The 23,690-nt window shown below is 39.3% G+C and overlaps 2 protein-coding genes across 2 annotated transcripts; one reads left to right on the top strand and one right to left on the bottom strand.

The window, feature by feature from the left end:
• Positions 1–5,542: 5,542 nt before the first annotated feature.
• Positions 5,543–6,487, bottom strand: LOC121457787 (olfactory receptor 51I1). The gene has a single exon (XM_041666789.1). The coding sequence runs from the start codon at positions 6,485–6,487 to the stop codon at positions 5,543–5,545; it is 945 nt and encodes a 314-aa protein (XP_041522723.1).
• Positions 6,488–17,068: 10,581 nt separating this feature from the next.
• Positions 17,069–18,007, top strand: LOC121457876 (olfactory receptor 51I2). The gene has a single exon (XM_041666935.1). It carries the CDS (start codon positions 17,069–17,071, stop codon positions 18,005–18,007), a length of 939 nt encoding a protein of 312 aa, XP_041522869.1.
• Positions 18,008–23,690: the final 5,683 nt, after the last annotated feature.

The following is a 23,690-nucleotide window of genomic DNA, read 5'->3' as shown; positions in this document are numbered from 1 at the left end:
AAATTCTTCTTGAGAACAAATCTTCTCTTGTATCTATTTTAAGCCTAAATTCTTGGGCGTAGCTTTGTCCATGAAATGATCTCCCTCAAAGTTGTCTCCTTATACTTTACTGGTTCCTGAATCATTCTTAACAGTCTACTGGTTTGAAAATATGGCTTTCTACAATTGATTTTTTATTCCTTTCTAAAAATACTATCATTAGGTTGATTTCCACAAACAGAAATATTCCAAAAACTCTTGTCCACTTTCTTGTGCTAACTTGTATTTTTCACATTATTTGTATCAGACTTAGATTTACCAAACTTACCGCAGTCTTGTTTGAAGCTGAGAGGCAATGCTGTGGTGGCTACAGAGGTAATACTCAGGTAGTGGGTAATGCCCAGAAAATAGTCTTCCTGAATCTTTTTATCGTTTGTATTACATCATGCTATGGTATCTGGCTGACTGGTGAAATTTATGAATATATCTTCAATGAGAGTGTTTGGAAAACTTGAAAAATTCAATGAAAAAATCTACTTCATAGCAGGGAAGTACACACCTTTAATCCAAGCACTTGGAAATCAGAGGTAGGCAGACCTCTGAGCTCCAGGCTCTCCTGGTCTATGTAGAAAGTTCCAGGGACAGCTATATAGAAAGACACTGTCTCAAAAATAAATAAATAAACAAAAACCAAACAAATACACTCAATAACCCACCCACTTATAATTATTTCTAGTAAAATGATTGGTATACACTGTGTCCTGTCCTCCCTGTTAGACTATAGACTCTTTTAAGGTTATATTTCTGCCTGATCAAATACCCTGCAAGTACTTCCTATGACTGACTCTGAAATGTGCTTTTGGAAAACTAAAATCATAACTAGATAAATAGAATAGGGATGTAGATGTGTTGCTCAGCCGAAACTGAGAGTCCTGTGTTGCATGCTCTAATCAGTTATCAAACCAACTGTGACTTATGAAAACATGCCACATGGGGAGCTTTGGAGAAAATCAGGATAGTGAGTCTTAACAAGAGGGGACAATGGAGATGAGTGAGGCCAGGGCTAAAAGGAGGTGAGTGTGGAGGTCACAGGAAGTAATTTGAAGCTCATAAGAGGAATGTTTTCCCAGAGTCAAAAGTACACTGTTTGTACTGTTTGTGTAGAGATATGCAAAGACAGAATAAGCCCACATGGGAGTGTGGAGAGGGGCTAGCAGGACCTGCTGGGCTGAGATTGCAGGTCCTTGCAGCTCTCTGCCTGACCTTAGGCCTGAGGTTGCAGGCAATCAAGGTCTCTTCCATTTGTGACATAATTTCTAAAGACTGTGCATCATTGTGAGACATGACATAGACTAGTTTCTAGCCCCTCTTATGGGGCCATTATCATTATTATTATTATTCATTATTATTATACCATCTGTATTACTAAGTGTATCTCTGGCAATCCCAACTGAAAGCACCTGGACAACTATAGGGCATTTGAACCAGTATTACTCTTTCTACGGAAAAACTGTAACAGTGAAGTTTTTTGATTTGTTGATTATCTTAAACCTCTCTGTCATGGACTAAACAAATTATAGCATCTATTCAGAAACACACAGGAATTAACACCAATTCGAAAATACAGGATCATGATAATAAAGACTGAAAAGCAAATAGAGTGATGGATAAAAACATGCTTCTGTACACACATCAAGAAAACACAGACTCAACATCACCTGAGAGGGCTTAATGAAGAAATTCTTAGATTTACAGGTGGCCAAAGTTCCCAGTGGTTTCAGAATAGCCTCAGGCAGCCACTAGCTAAAAAGTGAGATGGACTTTATATATCTAGGCAAGAGCTTTCTAAAGGCCTAGGACTTTGGGGTTCTATTTTGTTCCAGTGTGATTATGAGATGTGTTGGGAAATGGAGAGGGTGAGATCTCACTGTGGGAATTAAAATCAAGAACTTTTGAAAGCCATTTCCCTTGGAGAGGTATTCCCCAGAGATAAAAGAATTTCAGCTCCTTGCATAAGATGGAGATAGAGAAAAGAACTTCTGGGCTCACTATCTGCAACTCTAATCACTCCACTAAAACCAGGCCAGCATTCAAACTGTGCCTGGAATCCAGGGGCATGATCTTTGAATACTGAACTTTAAAGAGCCTCATTTTCCAGGCAAAGCTTAAAGCTTACGAAGGGAGAGAGCATAGACAACCTCATGGTTTAAGCAATAGAGATTATGTCCCTGGTTACCTTCATCTATTTGCCCCTACTGCTCCCTATCCAATTCCCCTCTCAACACTTCCATCTCCCACAGAACCCTCCACCAACTTCCGCAACTTCAGGTCTCTTCTATAATAAACATATGAGGGTATGAAGGAGATTCAAACTTACATAGATATTGGTTGAACCCTACCCATGTAGCCTGATTGCTTCCCGACTGTGAGAAATTAACTTTCTTTCAACTTGGAACTTGTTTTCATAGAACAGCTAAGTGTCTATGAGACAGGTGTTCAACTGGATAGAAGCGAAGGGCCTGTTTGATTAGAGTTGGATGTAGTGTGTGTAATATCCTCACCACAAGCTCTGAGGCTTTTCTCAATTTTCCATCTGCGGTAGTTTTTTATTCAGTGTCTCTTATTCTCATGAAATATTTCGTGTACCTCTTATTCATTTTGGTTTCTAGTGGAATGAGGCCTTGTAGAGGAAAGAATAGAAGGGAAACAGCTTTCACTTTCTGTCAAGCTGTGTATGCAAGTGGAAAGGGAAATGGAGCTTGGCAAAGAGATTCTTTCTCCTTCGGAGTTCTGCAGTACTGGAAGAACAAGTGGAAATAATATCTGCTCCCACTGTTGGTTATTAATTGAGCTGGAATAATGAGTTTGAATACTAGATATGGAATTCAGAAGAACTTAGGTAAAAAAAAATCTTGTAGCATCAAAGAACTGATTTCAAAAGTCATGGGGTGCTGTGGCTCTACCATGGCCCTGGTGATCTTTACCTTTTGTCCTTTTATAAAGTCTGTTGCTATGTCTATCAAGTGGGTGGATAAAGAAAAAAATAACATATAATTATTCATTCAGGTAGTGAAAACACTATAATATTAGTTCAGCACATAAGATAACATCACTGCAAATCTTGACTTAAAATGTTTACTATAAATTTCAACAGTCACTGGTAGGGAGACATTTGCACATCCATGTTTACTGCAGCACTATTCATTAATAGTCAAGATGTAGAACCTGCCTACATGCCCATCAACAGATGAATGTATAAAGAATTTTAATCAGCTAGAAAGAGAGTGAAATTAGGTCATTTGCAGAAAAATGGGCTGTCCTGGAATTCAAGTTGTGAAGTGAAATAATCCAGATTTAGAAAGAAAAACATTATGTTTTTCTCATATACAGAATCTAGATTTAAATGTGAATTGAGATGAAATGTATAGATAATATGAAAGTTAAAGGCAACAGGGAGGGCTATATTTGTGTTTGCATGTTTGTGTACTTATGTGCATGTGTGCACATATGTGTGTGCATGGGCACATGTTTGTAATATGACAGGAAAGGGGGACTATTCAGAGGAATAAAACCCTGACAGAAGGGAGGAGGGAGACGAGGGGAGGTTTGTGAGAGTGAGCACAAGTGTTTAATGGTTTACCCATATGAAAATCTCAAATCCAGTTCACATGCGCACTGCAAAGTAGTAAAGATTCAGAAAGAAAGCTTTGTTGTTTTTTCTCACATGTAGATCACGTACACACACACACACACACACACACACAACATTAAGGTAGTAGAAGGACTAGTTAGGAAGTGGAGGGATCTAGCAGAGGGGAGATGGAGAACAGGAGAGGGTAATGGGAGAATATGTTCAAAGCACTTGATACGCTTTAATGAAAATACTGTTACAAAACATGTCAGTATAACAAATATGGGCTAAAAATATTTTAAATGGATATTGTGTTAAATTTTAGGCATTTGTGAAGAAATCAAGAGGTTCCTCCCAGGTGAAAGCTTAAGTGGAGAAATCCATACATCCAGACAGACATATAGGCATGCATACATACATGAGCAAAAGTGGACTGTCTTACAGTAGAGTGCGTGATTTCTCAGGAGATGTCCTAGTCAGGGTGCTTGTACACACTGAATTCTCACTGATGCACTCTGATCCCTCATCTCATCATAAAATCGAACTTGCTTTATCTTTTTAGTTCTATCTACTTATTTGACAGTCCCATCTGAATTTTTCGATGATCGGTGAAGGTGGACTTAGAAAATGGTGATCAGGATTATGAGGGAAAGGAGGCACATCAGGGGACAGTCAGCGTGAGATGGCTGGAGGGGGCTCGACAAACTCTCATCTGACGCTAGGCTTATTTAACCTCGGTCATCTCATGGTGACCGAATGGCAGTAGGTCTGTGCTCGCTTCTCTGTGGACACCACACTCCTGAGATGAATAAGTTTCCCTCAATTTTATGAACTTTATGAATTATTTATTGAATAATATTTTTAGATCTTGTTTCCCTGCTTCTCAAGAGAAAACTTCATTGAATAAAATTAATTGTGCCTTTCCCCAAATATCCAAGGCTATTACTCTGAGTTAAAGGTATCAGAATAAGTTGGGCAGTTTATTAATACACAGACTGCTGTGTCTGCTCTCCAGAATCTCTTTCGCGAACTCAGAGAGAAGTTCTTGGAGCTGTCGTGGCCCACAAAATTCCAGGTGTGGCTCATGATGCTGGTCTGGGAATTGTTTCCAGACACTTAGTACTATGTGTCCTATCGCTCTTATTCCACAGCAAATGCACAGCTCTTGGTACCTGGAAGGTCTTCAGAGACTTGTAAGCCTTCTAAGCTATAGTCATCAAGTTTTTGCTTAATGCAGTTCTCATTAGGTAAAGTGAATGTGGAGATCAAGGTTCTGTTCTCTAACAAGCTATGAAGTGTGGCTGTGCAGCTTATTGGACGAAAGCTGGAGAGTTGAAGCTCTAAATTTTCTGGATAAATATTTTTATCTCAGGCAATGTAATTTTTGGCAAGAATTTAACCCTCCCTTCTTGCTGCCATCCTGAAGCAAACACTCTATCTAACCACTGTCGTCTTTCATAAACTACTTCCTAGCCACACAGCATAGCCTGTCTCTATTTCCACAAATAAATCAACACCAAACCTCCATAGCATTTTCCTGTATTTAAATTTATCAGCTCATTCTTTGTGATTTTAGAATTCTCTTTGTTCAAGAAAATTTGCCCTGCAAGATTTTTTTATTCCAAAAAAAAAACCAACATTTTTTCAGAGTATCAGTAGTTGTTTGTACATCTTTTACCTGTGTATCTGTTCATTTAACAATACTTGCCATTATAACAGTCTTAGCACTGTTATAACTAGCACACAATTCTCACAGTCAGTGTCCAATAACTAAGTACATCATTGTATTAAGTTAGATATTGTTTTATTGACTCCAAATGCACATCTATCAAGAACTTGAGTCCTCTATGCTGTTTTAGAAAAAGTCTTAAACTTGGCAGACAAGGCTTAGTCCTTCCTCTAAATGAACTCTCTCAGTGTCTGCAACATTCCTCAGGTCTGGGATTTATGAAAGACCTTGAGGATTCCTTTTCGTATTTCCTTGGTCTTCACACTATAGATGATAGGGTTGAGCATGGGGGGTACAAAAAGATAGACATTGGACATCATAACATGAACAACAGCTGGAGCACTTTTCCAGAAGCGGTGGATCATGGAGACAGCAATTATGGGCACATAAAAGGCTAGCACTGCACAGATGTGTGATATGCAGGTGTTGAGTGCCTTGAGTCTCTGCTCCTGGGATGCAATGGCCAATACAGCTCTCAAGATCAATGCATAGGAAAGAAGGATGAAAACTGAATCCACACCATATGTAAAAATGACCACAAAGAGTCCATAGATATTGTTAACACGGATGTCTCCACATGCCACTTTCATCAGATCCGGATGGAGACAATATGAGTGGTGCAAAACATTGCCCTTGCAAAAAGGCAATCGTTTGACAAGAAAAGGGAAAGGGAAGAGGGTAGTGAAACTTTTGGTAAGGATACCCATGCCCAAAGCCAAGATGCGGCTATTAGTAAGCACAGTAGAGTAGCGTAGTGGGTCACAGATAGCCACAAACCGGTCAAAGCTCATGGCAAGAAGTATGCCTGATTCCATGAAAGAAAATGTGTGGATGAAGAACATCTGGACTAGACAGGCATCAAAACCAACTTGGCGGTAGTTGAAGCAGAAGGTAGCAAGCACTGTGGGCAGTGTAGATAGGGACACTCCCAGATCATTGAGGGAGAGCATAGAGAGGAAATAGTACATGGGCTGGTGCAAAGGAGGTTCTCGAATGACCAGAGCAAGGATACTGAGGTTACCTGAAATGGAGACGAAGTAGAGGAAGCAGAAAATCAGGGCAATCCAAGCTTGGCCTGTTTGCATCCCAGGGATGCCTGTCAGCTGGAGTGTGGCTGGTTGGAAGGGAGTGCCATTCAAGCCTAGCATGGCAGGCAGGTGGGAGAATGCAGATGAGGATTAGGCCCAAAAGAGAATGTGAGGGGAATTCTTCACTTCCTTTCTCTCAGATATCCTGTCTCCAACACAAAATGTCAGGCATTTAATATGTGTACCTACATTCTGCCTTCCCCATTAGACTGTTATTTCTTTAAGAAAGGAAGATATTTCCACTTATTTGTGTACTGCCAGCAGAGCATACTTCCTAGGACAAAATGCAAAAGGCTAGTGATCAAATGAGTGCCTATAACATAGCAACGGGGCAGAGACATGAACAAAACCCTCTAGCCATTCCCATTGTTACAGTATTCTACCACTTCCACATATACTCCAGAAGTCATACACTGGGCATTGGAGAGAAAAATAGAAATTAAGATAGACCAGAAATATGCCTTTAGAAACTCACCATCTAGTAGCATAAATAAACTACATGTAACCACAAAACCTTACCTCCAATAACCTTTGCCTCAACTTCCCAATGCTATGGTAACCCATCCCACACACACAAAAAAAATATCTACCTCTGAAATCTTAAATTTCATTTTATTACGTTTCAACATTAGATTTCTACTGCCTATCTCTCTTGCCATTTGATGTCTGTGATTGCTTAGGAAACGCTATAATTGCTCCATTTTTTTCTGGTCAATTTGTCGATTATCTTTTTCTCTTTTATGTCCTTCCTGATATCATCTCTACTGAAACTGTTACCCTGATCCTTGCCTTTCTTCTCTTTGAAATCTATATAGAAAATTCTAAATGCTTTAAAAAGTTCTATAATCAAACCAACTGTTTGGGTCCATCAAACCAAAGAAATAAAACATTTTATTGGAATTTTAAATATATGTGTGTATTGATATAGTATTTTATATTTCATATATTATATATCATTATTGATGCTTAGAATTTTAAAGATATTTGCACATTTATTTCTTCTTACCTCAGGTTTGGGAGCAAGAATCCCCCTTTTCTGAAGGTAGGCGCTCCACTAGATTCCCTTCCTGCTGCTTCTCCCAGACTCCTGTTCCAGATGCACAGGACTTTCAATCTTGTTCCTCTTCTGGCTCTTTCTCTTCAGGCAATGGCTGTGTACAGAAGCACCTAGCATACAGACATGATACCCTTTCTCTCAAGCTTCCTCTAGTCATGGTTGTTCCCCACACGTAGTTAAATTTTTTTCTTTCTTTTTTTCCTAATCTCTCCTGACACCAGGAAAGGTTTTCTGCTTCAGTGTCTGCTTCCCCAAAATGTTTCCGAGTCTCTCTCAATGCCAGGGAATTGGTCTTGTTGACCTTAACCTGCTAGTACTGCTTGTTTCATTGAACTGCGGTTAACACCTTTTCCCTATCCAAGCATATTTCTTGTAGGATGACCTCTTTGTTTCTAAATGTAACAAAAACATGTTCTTAGTACACTGAACTTTTCTTCAGAATGAATGCTGCTGGTAACTCACCTTGTTAAAGCTGCTTCCATCTTATAGAAACTGCTCCATTTTCCTATTGAAAATAGATTCTTCTCTCATACAATGCATCCCAATCACAGTTTCCCCATTTCACTCTTCCCAGTTTTCTCCCAGATCCCCTTTCCTCCAGGTCTACTCTCCCTCAGTTTCCCTAACAACTGCTTCTTAATTTTCTACCTACATTAGTTTCTTTGGGTATCCTTCCTGAGAACCTCTTTCTCTATCTTTGTCTTTAAGCAGCCATGAGAATGTCAACAAATGAAACAATGGAATCATGAACACTGAGAACCCATATCATAAAAGACTACTTTTATAGTCTTTATCCAAAGATGCTTCCATGATGCCCAAAAGCCCAAAATTAAAGCTCTATTTTGGTTCATAAGTAAAGTGACTCCTTACATTGTTTGCAATTTCTAGAGTTTTCATTCTGTTCTTAGTACCCTTGGAATCACACTGAAATGTGGTGGTGACCAGAGTGTGGAGAAAGTAAACATATTAGTCACAATCCTAGAAGTGTGGGGGACATGAGAGGACGGCCACATCTTGGCTTCTGAGAAATGAAAGCATCTCTTTTGTTAGTGTGACTAGTTGTCATGTATTCTCTCCAAACTTCTCTTGCAATTTCAAACAAGAATGAAAATTGATGTCTCTAATAAGGTTTTTGTAGATTCACTCTATATAAATATGATCATTTTTATTACTTTTGTTTTACACTGTCTCTGGGTCAAGAAGAAATGGAAAATTTTGCAACTGCAAGAATACTAAGAACTCTTTCAAAATATAGACTAAATTCAGCTCCCTTTCTTTTTCTCTAGTGAGCCAACTGAAGGAATCAAGGAAGGTACCAGACCTCCCTGTCTGTATGAAGCTCTGAAAATTTCACACAAAAAGCAATCCCCACTCTAAGTGGTGTGGTTTTTTCTTTGATTGTCTGTTTGTGTGTTAGTCAATGTCCCTCAAATGCAACGCCTCTAGGAATGAAGGTCAGAAGATGTAGCATGCACATATCCAGAGCCCTTGAGCACTTCAGAAAACCCATGCTTATACTTCCATGCATGTCCAAACGTTTATAGTCACTGTCTCGCATCCATATATATGACATGGGTATGCAGAACCTACTACATCCTCTTTTGTCACATCTGACACTGCTGTACCATAAAACTTAGGAAAAATCATGACTGCTTATTGGTGCTACATATACATTGCAAATCTCTGTTCACGTCTATACTCTCCTTTACATATTCTCCCACATATACTCACGTAAGGAATAGCAAATCATCATCATTTGCAGACACACAGTAGAACCCTCACTGATTATATTCTCACTATATAGTCAACAAGCAATCAACAAAGATTAGAAAACATGTTGTTGAGGGGGAAGTTTGTTTCTGTGATTTGTTTTACCTGTTTGTTTTTGCTTTCTGTAGCTTCATACACAAGATTTGGGTACAGGAAATCATTATTCAAAATACATGTTTTTAAAATAAGTGTGTAAAGATTCTCAAGACAAAATATAAATTGGATGTATCATCTTCTTAGCCTAAGAACACAAGATCTGATAATAGAGCTTTGATTTAGATAGTAGAAACCTGGCATTTTCCTGTGATCGCTGACTTTTAAAGGAGATATATTTGATCCATTTTGGAGGGAGGATACATAGATTAGGAAAAGGACTGCACTGGAGCTGTCTGGATGGGAATCACTGTGATCGGTGAGGGAGGAGCACTCACTGCAAGGAAGCTGTGCTTTCTTTGTAGCCAGATGTGCTGTGATGTGTTGTGTTGTGCTGTAGGTCCAGCCGTCAGAGCGGCCTTGGTTCATCTCTTTAGGACATAAATTTATACACCCCTCAAAATCCCAAAACTCTTTATGAATTAGAAGAATAGAAAAATGGTATAATTAGCAGGTGACATCAATGAATAAGGGAGCTGTTCTAAATGAGAATTGCTCCCAAGGGGATCTAATTCTTAGCATTTTTGATTTCATCATCTACACCCACTAGTGTGTCAATTTTCCTTGCTGGGTGTAAGAAGAGGGCCCGCTTGTTCATCGGGCTGCCCTGCTAGCTTAACCCTGAAATAGCCACACAGAAACTGTATTAATTAAATCACTGCTTTGCCCATTCATTTTAGCTTCTTATTGGCTAACTCTTATATTAATTTAACCCATTTCTATTAATCTGTGTATTGCCATTTGGCAGTGGCTTACCAGGTAAAATTCCCAGTGTATGTCTCTGGTGATTCTCTGACTCTGCTTTCTTCCTCCCAGAATTCAGTTCTGTCTTCTCTGCCTACCTAAGTTCTGCCCTATGAGGCCAAGGCAGTTTCTTTATTAACCAATGAAAGCAACACAAAGACAGAAGAACCTCCTACACCATCTGGACTGTCAACACACTGCACACATATGATACAGGGAAACATACACAGCCATAGTCACCCTGAGATCCCACAGGTACATCCTCAGACACTTGAGTTATTAATAATATTTACATTTTGTATGTTTGCAAGAAGCAAAGAACTACATAAAATAGTGAATTGCAATAAATCATATAAATGCTCACACATTTAGAGGGAGGTATAATTTTGTCACAAGTTTGAAAAACTTCCAAAAAGCAAGATAAATATGTGATTATACAGATGGACACAGGAATGGATAGGAACCATGCATGACCACCTTTTCATGGAAAATAGACAGTGCTATGAACAAAGAGCCCTCAGTCCTCTGTGGACAGGGCATGTTCTGAAGACAAGAGGAGGGCTCATTAATACGTAATAAGTAGGTCCCAGAGAAATCTTTTTGACTTTGAAAAAGAAGATCGTACACACAACAGGACCTTTATTTCTCAGAAGCTGGCAGACTCATTTGTTACTTGGTCATGCTTGAGATAGTTAGTACTTTGCATAGTGCTTATTATGAATATGAAAAACTCTTGGGAGATCCTTTATCCTACAACACTAGAATTATAATCAGAGTAAGATGAATTAGCCAGGCTTGTATGCCTTCGAATCCACTCTGTACCTTGTATGTCCATTCTCCATAGAGCAAGTGTTCAATTGTTATTCTTGGGATATTTCAATGTCTTGTGTGAGCCACTTTTTACATAACTTCAGCTGGTGGGAAGCATTCGCAGGGATAGAATCTCTCTGCCCAGGCTTATCTTGGGGTGTCTCTCACGGAGATCATGCTTCTTCCATTACTTCCTTGCTTGGGTGCACCTTTGCTGATATCGAATAATTGCACCTCACGTCATTACACAGGAGTCGCATTTGGTTATTGCAAAATCTCCATGATGCATCACTGTCTGCTCCTCACTTTCCCAGTTATGAAAAAATTTTCAGGATAAAATTTATTTCAAATTATTATGGTCATTATATTGTAACTTATCTCTCAGTTCCATCCTCAGTGTTGTTTGTTTGCGATTTCGTATGTAAGCACTTCAAACTGTGTCCCTTCTTTGCCAACCAGCACCTAAAATATGTGGCTACGGGGCACAAAGGACCAGGATGGGGGTTGCAGAGCCACGTTTGTTTTATTCTGCTGTGCTAGTTCAGCCTTACTTCTCACTCAAACACAAGTAACTAACACCAAAAGCATTAGCTGCTTCCACTTTGCAGCTTCTCAACACTTCTTAAAACAAGTTACTATGTGTTCTTAAATACCTCAAAACAAACCAGAAAAAAACCTCCTCCAACCCCTTTCTCTGAAGACTAAATATCAATCACAACCAGTCTCTCCTCTGAACTCTAGAGAGTACAAAACCACATAATCGATGGCCTCTCCTAAAAATCTTGACTTTCAGCTTTTTGGCGCTCTTATTTCAAGACTGTAACATTTAATAATCCCAAATCCCTCCTTTTCTCCATCCAGGCTGAGGCTTAGAAGTCATTTCCTGAATTTGCTACCTTTAATGTTACCTTTGAACTTGGTTTTGTCTGTCATACTCTCTACCACATGGTTAATAATTCTGTATATTAATTTCCTTGGTTCTTATATTTTGACTGAACTATAATTAAACTCTGATTTTGTTGCTTCCTGGAATGTGACTCACATACATCTGAATCCTGCCATTAACAAAACATGATGTGCTCTTAGCATGTATTAACTAAAAATAAATGTTCAAGTTGCCACTTCCCTGTTGAGAGGAGAGTGATGGGAGCATTGAGATCAGCATTCGTGGAGCCGAGGAAACCTTGTGTTTCATGGATGAGGCACATCCTGGAGAGAACACCATGATTCTGGCCTGTATTCTTTTCAGATGAGTACATGGTTCTTACAGGGGGACATCTGGGATATGGATGGACTCATGAGCATAAATACCAATAGCACATCAACTTAAATAAAATACAGAACAATAAAATAATAAAGAAAAGCTTCTTTGAATACAAAATCGCCCAATGAAAAAATCATCCCTGAATATTCAATAGATGAACTTAATACCTAAGTGCCAATAAACCATGGAACTTCTCTCTTCTTTTGACAAGAAACCAGAGATCCTTAGTAGTATTAGCTACTAAGGAATGGGAGGAAACCAAAGGCTGTAAGTCTAGATGCTAGGTAGTTATGGGGTTACACTAGACCATAAATTTTAACTATATATCTGAGGATACTTTATTATCTGAAGATGATCCCCAAAATTCAGAGAACTGAGTTTCAACAGAAGATTTAGAAAGAACTGGCTCCACTCAACACATTCAAAGAGATAAGAACAAAAATATACTCTTATTTTTCTCTTCACTCTTTATTTCCTGGGCTTACATATTACCTACTGCATAAAGCTGGGCAGTGGTGGTGTACACCTTTAACACCAGCAAGTTCAAGGCAGGCCTGGTCTACAGAGCGAGTTTCAGGACAGCTAGGGATACATAGAGAAACTCAGTCTCGAAAAAAAAATAATAAAAAAATCTGAGATTTCTCAGGTATTGAGCCTCCCTGGTCTGACCACCAATCATCAGATAATGTGCCATGTTGGTGTGAGAATTAGCTGAGCTCATTTCCAACTGAAAGAGTACATGATTTAATTGTGCCAGTCTCTTTAAAGACCTCAGGAGACCTGGAGCTCCCTGAAGAATACCCAGAAACAAAGTGTGCTCTCTCTGGGGATTAGGGTGAGATATAAAAAAAACAAACATGAATTCACTTCAGCAAAATGAAGGGCATGTTCTGATTGTGCCTCTCATCTTCACGTCTTCTGGTGAGTTCCAAAACTTTGTAGGGGATGAGATGGCTTATCTCTGAAACCCTGCTAAGAGAGGGTTTACCTGAGTAAGAGTAGATGAGGGTGGAATGGACTGGGTAGATGGCGTCTTGACTGCTGCTTCCTAGTAGAATGAATAGAGATGAAAGGAACATGAGAAGCAGGTGTTTTCTCTGGAGCTGTCACTCTCTTATTTTGGAATTCCCTGTGCATCACCAAGCAGCTCACTTCCCATGGTCAAATTCAGAGTTTTAAAGCTAAACTTTCTAAGGTTTAGAAAGATTGCCACAAGTTCAGGTAGCAAAGCAGGGCTCAGAACTCAAGACTACCCACTGTCATTGGTCCAAAAGCCTAAGCAAAGGTAATTAAACTTCACTTTAACATTCTCCTTTCTAAGTGGGGAGATAGCATTCCCAAGATAACTGGTTATCAAATACCAAGTGATCATTCTGAAAACATATATATGAGTAACATTATACTGATTAAGCAAGTGATATTAAGGAATAAGTATATATATGTGTGTGTGTGTGTGTGTGTGTATGTGTGTGTATACATATATGCCTGCATATATTAACAATTTATTTAAAAGGCTAGGAATCTGAAAGATAACAAGAAGGGACATATAGGGAGGTGGAAGGAGAAAAGCAAAGGAAGAAGTTATGTAATTTTATTATAATCTTGATTTAAAAGAAAAAATTAATATTTACCTCCTACACTATGAGAAGACATTTTTTGCTGAAATTTACAATATAACCTTTCAGAAAGATTTTTTAAAAGTCCCTGGGATATTGAAAGGATAAGGGAAATCAGATGATCATACCTACTGATGAACCATAAATCATTTCTTATCTCTTCTCATTTGTGCTATAGATTGAAATCTATAATCTGTAAACAAATCTTCCTGGAAACCAACTCTGTCTATTTCTCACTCCTTTCTAGACTATGAAAGTCTGCATAGATATTCATTACTTAAATAAGTAATATCAAAAAGCTGGGAAGGATTTAGAGTGTCCTTTAACAAAACAGCCATATGTTAGATAACAATGATTAGTTTTTCCAAAGTCAGTATCAGAGTCAGAGAGAAGCCACAGCAGTCTGACCCCTATCAAAGAGTCTTCCCCTTACCACATTAGCTTCTATACAGCTATAGTAACATACATATTCTGGTTTCCAGAAGCAAAAGAAACTGGCCTCAGAGCCATGCATTTGATGTTCTCTTCTTTACCTGTGTCTGCTTGAGTCATTTACCCTCCTTGATCACAAGGTCCTGGGAAACCTTCCCTCAGAGACACAAAATTGTATTTTCTGTTTGTTTTTTTCCCCTATAATGTTTTAATGATTCCTCAAGATCTTGAGTAGACAGACAGTCCAACAGATCTCTATGAAAACTCTATCACTTACAAACCATGACTGAGAAGGCAAGCATTCATTGCTTAGCTTGTTTCCACATATCTCAGGGATTAAATGTGCAATCGTTTGGATAGATCTATGCAGAGAACCTTACACACTGCATAGCCAACACACAAATGTTGTTTTTCCTTTGTCGGTGTTTGTTTATTCACCAATTTCCAGGAAGGTCACAATCTCACCACCACCCAGATAAGAAAAGACTGTAATCATAGCTCTGTCAGGTGTTAATGCTCTCCCGTCTAAGAGAACTGTCAAAGCATAGTCTGATCTTACTTATTTGGAAACTAGAGAAAAAACATCAGTGATACTTGTTTCTCCCAGAGCTGTAGGCACACCTCATCACTATTGACTCCGAGCCTAAGACATATCTCCTTATATCACCCCTGAACCTGTAGGATTTTTGTTCTGTTTTGTTTTGGGGTGTGTGTGTGTGTGTGTGTGTGTGTGTGTGTGTGTGTGTGTGATATAAACCTGGGTTTCTGGAGCAAAGGAACCTAAGTCTAGTTTTGGCGTGAATTTCTGGAGTTCTCCCAAAGCAAGGTGCCCTAAAAGCTAAAACCAAGTCAGCCAAATGAGAAGTCTTCTAACATTCTCTAGTCTTACTACACAGCAGAAAAAAATAATGACATCTTGAATTTTGCAGGAAAATGGATGGAGTTAGAAAACATTTTTTTGAGTGAGATAACCCAGACACAGAAAGACAATTATCACATGTACTCACTCATTGCTCTTTTTTAAACATAAAGCAAAGAAGAGGAGCCTACAATCCACAATCCCAAAGAACTTAGACAACAATGAGGACTTTAAGAGAGACTTACATAGATCTAATCTACATGAAAAGTAGAAAAAGAAAAGATCTCCTGAGTAAATTGGGAGCATGGGGACTTTGGGGGAGGGTTGAAAAAGAGAGAGGAAAGGTATGGAGGGGAGCAGAGAAAAATGTAGAGCTCAATAAAAATCAATGAAAAAAGAAAATGGAATCATGTCAAAAGTATTGGTAGAAGACAAGACACTCAGAGAAGGATAGCTGTAAGAATCAAGTAACATGTAAGTAGTGGTCTTAAAACATCTGGAGAAAATAATCTTCATGAATGTAGACAGAAGTGTGAATAAACAAATCAATATGCATGCACGTATTTGCACATGTAAATGCTGCCTATATATCGGTAAACTGAGATAATAAACAAGATAAGATGTGTGCACATCTATGTTGAAATAGAGGAGGAATATGGGGCTACATTGTGTGAAGAAAGCAAGATTGTGAGGAAGAGAGTTAAGAATGGGTGCTCATTGGAGATGGAAGTCGGACTGAGTCTAATGTGGAAGGGTATGAATGTGTCTTTTGAACAGCAAATATTTTGAGAATCTATAAGACTATATCAAGGTATAGAAGTGTCTTTTTGGAACAATGCCCTCCTATACTCTGAAGATGAGTATGTACTGGACACTTAGAATTTATAATTTTTCCAGAAATAGAATCTGTTTTATCTTTTCAGAAATATATGGGTACTTTTCTTTCTTTTTATTATTGCTCTATTTTTCTATATATCAAATTATATTAAAATTTTTATATATTTAATATAACTTATTTAAATAAAAAGTTTATATTTGTCATCCAAGGCATGCTCTATTATAATTTTTAAAAATCCTGTTATTATTTTTAAAAATCCCATTTCAGTAACTGTGACAATGAAAAATGATGTTCAAATATGGTCAGTTACCTCAGTCTCTTATTGTTCTTACCTCCCAAGTATCCACCATGATAAATGCTAGCTCTGGAGTCTAGAGAGATGGCCTAGTCATTAAGAGCACTAGCTGCTCTTACAGGGACCTAGCTTTTGTTCCCAGCACCTACATCTCAGTTCACAACTCCCTGTAACTCTTTCTAGGGTATCTAATGCCCTCTTCTGGCTTCCATTGACTCCTGCATACACGAGTTGTACATAAACAAATGCAAGCAAACACATATACATACAAATATAAATACATAAACTTCCAAAATTATAAAAAAAAATATGGCTCTGGGAAAATTTTCCCATAATTAGTGACAGAAAACTAAACAGTGTTTTCTAGGAAATATTTAAGCACTTCTAAGAGTTATTGATGACTCCAATACTTGATTTTCTTCTGCAACATTGATTCCTTTGAATTACTGTTTATATATTTCTCACAAATGGTGCTCCTAAACTGCATGTAAAATGTGAACAACATGGTGGAAACATGTTCCTCATGATTAACTCAGATTTCTGAAGTAACATACAATGTTTTTCCGCATCCAGGAAGCAGGGAAATGTTATCCTCATCAGTAGCTTGATGATCATAAAATATGAAGAAAGGCAATGTGCCTGCATTAGTCTCAAACCAGTCATGAGTGCACCAGCTGTTAGTTGTAGAGACTTCCTCACTGCGTGTCTTGATTCCTGGTTTCTTGTCCTTCAGTTAATGCAACTCTTGGAATTACCCAAGCAAGAAGCTCTGACCCCAAGACGCATTCTGGGTTCTTCCTGTTATGGCGCTGTTCAATGTCACTCGCCCTGCTTCCTTCCTCCTAACTGGTATCCCTGGTCTGGAGAGCCTCCATCCCTGGCTGGCAGGACCCCTCTGCATGATGTATGCCGTGGCCCTTGGGGCAAACACTGTGATCCTTCAGGCCGTGCGAGTGGAGCCCAGCCTCCATTCTCCCATGTACTACTTTCTGTCCATGTTGTCTTTCAGTGATGTGGCCATGTCCATGGCCACACTGCCCACTGTGCTTAGAACCTTCTGCTTTGATGCCCGCAGCATTGCTTTTGATGCCTGCCTAGTCCAGATGTTCTTAGTCCACTCTTTCTCCATGATGGAGTCAGGGATTCTTCTGGCCATGAGCTTTGACCGCTACGTGGCCATATGTGATCCCTTACATTATGCCACTGTGCTCACCAATGAATTCATTGCTGGAATGGGGGTAGCTGTGACTGCTCGAAGCTTCATCACCCTTTTCCCCCTGCCCTTCCTCATCAAGAGGCTACCTATCTGCAGATCCAATGTTCTTTCCCACTCCTACTGCCTGCACCCAGACATGATGAAGCTTGCTTGTGCTGACATCACCGTCAACAGTATCTACGGGCTCTTCGTTCTTGTGTCTACCTTTGGCATGGACCTGCTTTTTATCTTCCTCTCCTATGTGCTCATTTTGCGTTCTGTTATAGCCATTGCTTCTCATGAAGAACGCCTCAAAGCTCTCAACACATGTGTGTCGCATATCTTGGCTGTACTTGCATTTTACGTGCCAATGATAGGGGTCTCTACAGTACACCGCTTTGGGAAGCATGCACCACGATACATACATGTCCTTATGTCCAATATCTATCTCTTTGTGCCTCCTGTACTCAACCCTCTCATTTATAGTGCCAAGACAAAGGAGATACGCCGTGCCATCTTCCGAATGTTTCGCCGTACCAAACTGTGACTTTCACATCTTTCTTTAGGATCTGATGATTGCAATGCCTATGAGTTTTCACTGATGATGTCATCAATATAATCATAATTTTCATCATGAGCATTATCAACATTATAAGTATAATATGGATGTGCAAACATGGAAAGCTATGAGACCAGGAAAATTAAGACACAAAACTTAAAACATAAAATAAGAGGGTGCAAAGCAATGGTGCATTTAGCTAGCATGTGTGTCATCCACAGAAAGGTAAATGTGGGAGGCAATTGAGTAGTTGTGTAATGTTATACAGATTAGCCTAAACTCAGAATTATTTTTATAAAGATAGCAAATTTTCCTAATGTAACAATTAATTTTACTGAGTCATTAAATGTGCCATGTTCTAGTTTAAAATCTTTGTATGCATTGACTTACTTAATGTTCATAATTGATGGAGGAAGGTCATTGGCTAATAAAGGCACTGCCCTGGCCCATTTTATTGGTTAGGACATAGGTAGGTGGAGTAAACAGATCAAAATGCTGGGAGGAAGAGGAAGTGAGGTCAGAGACTCCACAGCTCTCTCTGGAGCAGACGCCTGAGAGAGACGCCATGCCCCGCTCCAGGCATGAAGCTCCGACCCAGGATGGACTAGGCTAGAATCTCCCCGGTAAGCGCACCTTGGGGTGCTACACACAGATGATTAGGAATGGGCTAAATTAATATGTGAGAATTAGCCTAGAAGAGAATGGGCCAAGCAGTGATTAAAAGAATACAGTTTGTGGGTTGTTATTTCGGAGCATAAGCTAGCCATGTGGGCGGCCCGGTGTGGGGGACACAGCCCTGCCGCCCCATATTACTACATTTGGCGCCCAGACGTGTGAACAACTAAACCCACTTAAAAAACCTGAGAAGGCTTAAAAATAAGGGAGCGAGAGTTTAACACAGATTTTTGCTGTTTGTTGGTGGCGCGCTGTAGAGAGATTTCCTGATTCGGCAACAGTAGCAGAAAAAAAAAAACGCTGTGTCATTTTAAAGCGCGACTGCCTGGGGCTGTGCCACCATTGCTATCTCTGTCTGGCTCCTGCGGGAGACAGAGCTTTTGAATAGAGCATAAATGGAGTAAAGTGCTACGATTAGTTTGATGGCAACTAGACTCACTGTGTCCTCAGGTCTGCTCTGCTTGCCAGAGGCAAGCAAGCACCTCATCTAAGAGAGGCTTCCTGACTCAGCTTTAGCTGCAAAGCCTGCAGCTCATTAAGAGGTCCTGCCACGAAACACTTAAACGGTGTTGACGAAAAGCTGAACGCATGCTTTTCGGTTTTCAGCCGTAGCAGGAAAAAAGCTGCGCCGTTTAAAAATGCTGGCTTTCTGGGCCATCCTGCCAGGGCAAACTCTGACTGTTTGAGGCAGGAGGGCCGGCTACCAAGAGAGGACGTGAGTGTTGTCTGTTGTAGCTCACTTGCTGGCAGGGACCTTGAAATGCCATACAGTTGTTGCAGTAAACATGGCTACAGCCTGTATATCAGCCATGAGGCTGGAAAGCTAAGGAATGGACTGGATCTAGCTGGCAAAGCCACGCCTTTAATCCTACCCATATTGCTCAGTAATTTAAAGGCTCGTGTGGTCAGAAAAAGAGAGATATACAGTAAAGAGAGATTCAAAGACAAAGAAAATTTTTAAATGGTTTACAGTGTGTTAAAAATATATGCAGACTAAAAGTTGAAGTTCTTAAAGTAAAAAACAAAAAAAGGAAGAGAGTTGTTGTGTGTGGTAGCACACGCCTTTAATCCCAATGCCTGGGAGGCAGAGACAGGCGGATCTCTGAGAGTTCAAAGACAGCCTGGTCTACAGAGTTACTTCAGGTCAAAGATACAGAGAACCTGTCTCAAAAAGCAAAAAGTTAAAAGTAAAAATAAACGAAATAGAGGTTAAAACAAAGCTGTACAAAGATGGAAAATACACAGAGAATCTTGATACTGTATGCTATTATGCTCTCTTTGAATTGTTTGAATGCCGAGGAAGGAGCAACAGCTGCTAAAAGATATTTATTTATAAATGCTGCTGAACTAATCCAACATAAATATTGTGAAAATGCCTTGACTTTGAAATTTGGATCTAAGGACATGATGCTTTGGAGAGGAGTTTCTTATTTTGTTTTCACAGAGGATGAGACGCTGTTCATTTCTTCTATTCCGATTTGGTATGATGGACCACGCCCTCCTGAAGGGTTGGTGTGAACGCCTTCAAAAAATTGCTTCGCTCAACTGCCAACTGAGATGAAACTAGCACACAGGTTATACCATGAAAGACCTAATTAACGACGCCCCCATTCAGCAGGAAGCAGTTTGGAGAGAAATAACTGCGCCCAAATTCCCAAAAAATGTTTATAAATGTTCTTTTACATTTAAAGGGGGATATGATATAGATATGAATAATTTGCATTAGTATAGATTTTGCTTTATTGATAGCGATTTAAGGTCAATTTTGTTAAATGTATATGTATTTCTGATATTGATTAAGGTATTGTGATTGTGTAGTTCATTTAAAAATGTAATGTATATAGGTAGTTAATAGATAATCATAATGGTCAAGTTTGTAGTCATGTTAGTTAGATTTTCTAGATATATAGAGATATATTTTAGATAGACATTCTTCATGTCTTTCAAAGATTACAGAATAGGACATTTAATGTTTTAATAACTGAGGACTTTTCATGACAATGAGACACTCTGCTCCTGGCAGCACCAATCTATTTCAAGAGGAAGATGGGCATCGAAGAGGCTCGTTATGGAGTTTTGATAGCCATTTGGGCAAGAAACTGCTCTTGCCTGGACTATTGCATAAACTGGACACAGAGAACCCGCAGAGAGAGGACTACTGAACTTGCCTAAGGTGAGATGATCTTTCGGGGTTCCTGATTCATTTTGAAAGAGTGCGAGACATTCTGCAGGACACAACAGATAGTGACTGAACTGACTTTGAATTTTCCTGCTTTATGGAAATGTCTGCTGGATACCATGGGCCTGAAGGCTGAAGATGGATGCCCCAACGGTACAAAAGAACTTTGGGTGACTGTCCAGGCAGCGAGATGTCTTTGTCATTTCTAGAGTTTGAAGTTTCTTAGTTCTTGTTTACTTAGGTAATATTATATCTTTCTGGAGTCTTTGATGGAGTTAAGAATAGTTAGTTATAGTTATAGTTTTCCTTAGCTATGATAAAGATTATTGTAACTTTTACTTGCTAACTGTTTTGTTATATGTAATTTTGCTATGTTAAAGCCTTTTTTTTTGTTTAAACCGAAAAAGGGGAAATGATGGAGGAAGGTCATTGGCTAATAAAGGCACTGCCCTGGCCCATTTTATTGGTTAGGACATAGGTAGGTGGAGTAAACAGATCAAAATGCTGGGAGGAAGAGGAAGTGAGGTCAGAGACTCCACAGCTCTCTCTGGAGCAGACGCCTGAGAGAGACGCCATGCCCCGCTCCGGGCATGAAGCTCCGACCCAGGATGGACTAGGCTAGAATCTCCCCGGTAAGCGCACCTTGGGGTGCTACACACAGATGATTAGGAATGGGCTAAATTAATATGTGAGAATTAGCCTAGAAGAGAATGGGCCAAGCAGTGATTAAAAGAATACAGTTTGTGTGTTGTTATTTCGGAGCATAAGCTAGCCATGTGGGCGGCCCGGTGTGGGGGACACAGCCCTGCCGCCCCATATTACTACACATAATAATCTCATAAGGCACAGAGAATGAATTGCCCAGAGTTACATAAATCTTTGAGATTAAATTTATGTTTGCTTCCCACCCAAGTGCAGCATCTAAATGAAAGACTAACATCTCACTTATCTGCATTGTATAAAATCAGCTCGCTGTCTGATCTGCATTATATAAAATCTGCTTGCTGTCTGACCTGCATTGTATAAAATCAGTTCACTGTCTGATCCACATTGTTTAAAATCAGCTCACTGTCTGATCTGGAGTTTTATTTTGCTTGTTTTGGATGTTGGAACTACTCATATAGTTATTGTCAAAGCCACAGGTAGCCCTCCCCACACACACACAACTACAACCCTAAACAGAGCTAAACCAACCACCATTGGGTTTTATACTTGTTTTACTGCAATGCTTCCTTTGAACCCAAAATTTATTTCCATATTGAAATAACAAAATATCTTGTTTAGTCCCAGGAAAAATATTTAAAAGACAATTCCTTTACTTCTTTTAAAATCCCATTAGACATAGTTTTAATTAAGAAAATGAAATATTAGACATGTTCAAACTAAGAATATTGAGAAGACAAGTTTCTAATTTACAGAAAGTATGTGGAAGTATGGGAGTCATGCTTCCACCCCGACTTCTCATGGATACATATCTCGTCTCCATAGCAAGGATTGAGTTGGTCGATAAGAACAGAAGCTAGAAGGAGCAATTATGTTTGCACAGGATTCTTGATCTTTGTGCCTCATAGTTAAGATTCATAAAAGTCCTATGATAAATAAGAGCCAACACCGAACATAAGAAACCAAAGTGACAATGCAGGGAGTTCCACGGGATTTCAAGGAAGGAGAGATTCTTCAGAAATGACTCTCACAAGAAGACAGCAGCCACGCCCCAACAGTGACTAACTCTCAGTGTCATTTCCTATGTAACCTGACGCAGAGTCAAGAAGCGGTTTGCAGATCTGACTAGCTCTTCTCAGATACCACAACTTTGCTGCTGCAGACACAGTCCAGCTAGTCTGGAAGCAGTCTTCACTACCATGGCTTTATAAGGTGATAAACAAAGCAAGACACAACGGGTTCATCTTCCAAGTTAAGTTAGGTGCCCCTGAAGGGCATTTCCTCATCAAGTGGACACTGCTGCATCACCAACTTGATATGTTTTCTGAGTCATGAACTCAGAGTCCTCTGTCATCCTATTTCACCTTCAGCTGTGAAGGGATCTATCTGTTGCTGCCTGTGCATCTTGTTCATATTTATTAAATAAAAAGGTTTTGCCCTTTCTTTCCATTATATACAGAGGATTAGTTCATCAAATATATGTGATAAAATAAAAGAAATAATTATACTTAAATGAATGTTTAATTTATTGATTTTTATCTGTACTTGTATAACTTGCATTCCAGTTGGCATCACTTAAAGGTTTGCTATTAAATAGCAATTCTCTTAAACCCCCAACACTCTTCAAATGTAAAGTAGAATCTCAAGACAGTTCTATTAGTCTCTAGATGCAGGTGTTACTCACCCAAACACTGGGGCATGGCAGGCGGCAGGCTCAGATGTCCAGAGAGCCTCAGTTAGTACAAGTTCAAAAGGCAGAGCTGAGCAGCAGACAACCTGAATCTTACATCATTTGCTTCCAGCATGTTGCTCAGAAAATTCTGTCTAAAGGATTTTTCAGTGCTCATTCTTTCTAGCACAGAAATTAATTATCAGCCTGCATGTAACCCCAGCATTAAAGCACTATAAAGACTGGGGAATGGATTCTGAAGGTAAAATACACAGTTTATGAACTTTGTTCTTTCATTTAAAGGAATATAACAGCTCATCTATTACTTATTCACTCAATAATATTTACCGAAACCTACAATGTACCAGGTTTGGTGTGAAGACTGTGACGATATGACTCAGTCATTGGAGGGTGGGCAAGATCCTATATGAAGAGTTACAGGAAGAATGCAGTCTGTCAACTACTCCAGTGCTTAGTTTTTATTT

The sequence above is a fragment of the Microtus oregoni genome, unplaced genomic scaffold (genome assembly GCF_018167655.1).
Source record: "Microtus oregoni isolate MIOR12 unplaced genomic scaffold, Mior012 000016F_ref0000370, whole genome shotgun sequence".
In the NCBI taxonomy this organism is placed as follows: domain Eukaryota; kingdom Metazoa; phylum Chordata; class Mammalia; order Rodentia; family Cricetidae; genus Microtus; species Microtus oregoni.
This window is presented reverse-complemented; position numbering and strand designations above follow the sequence as displayed.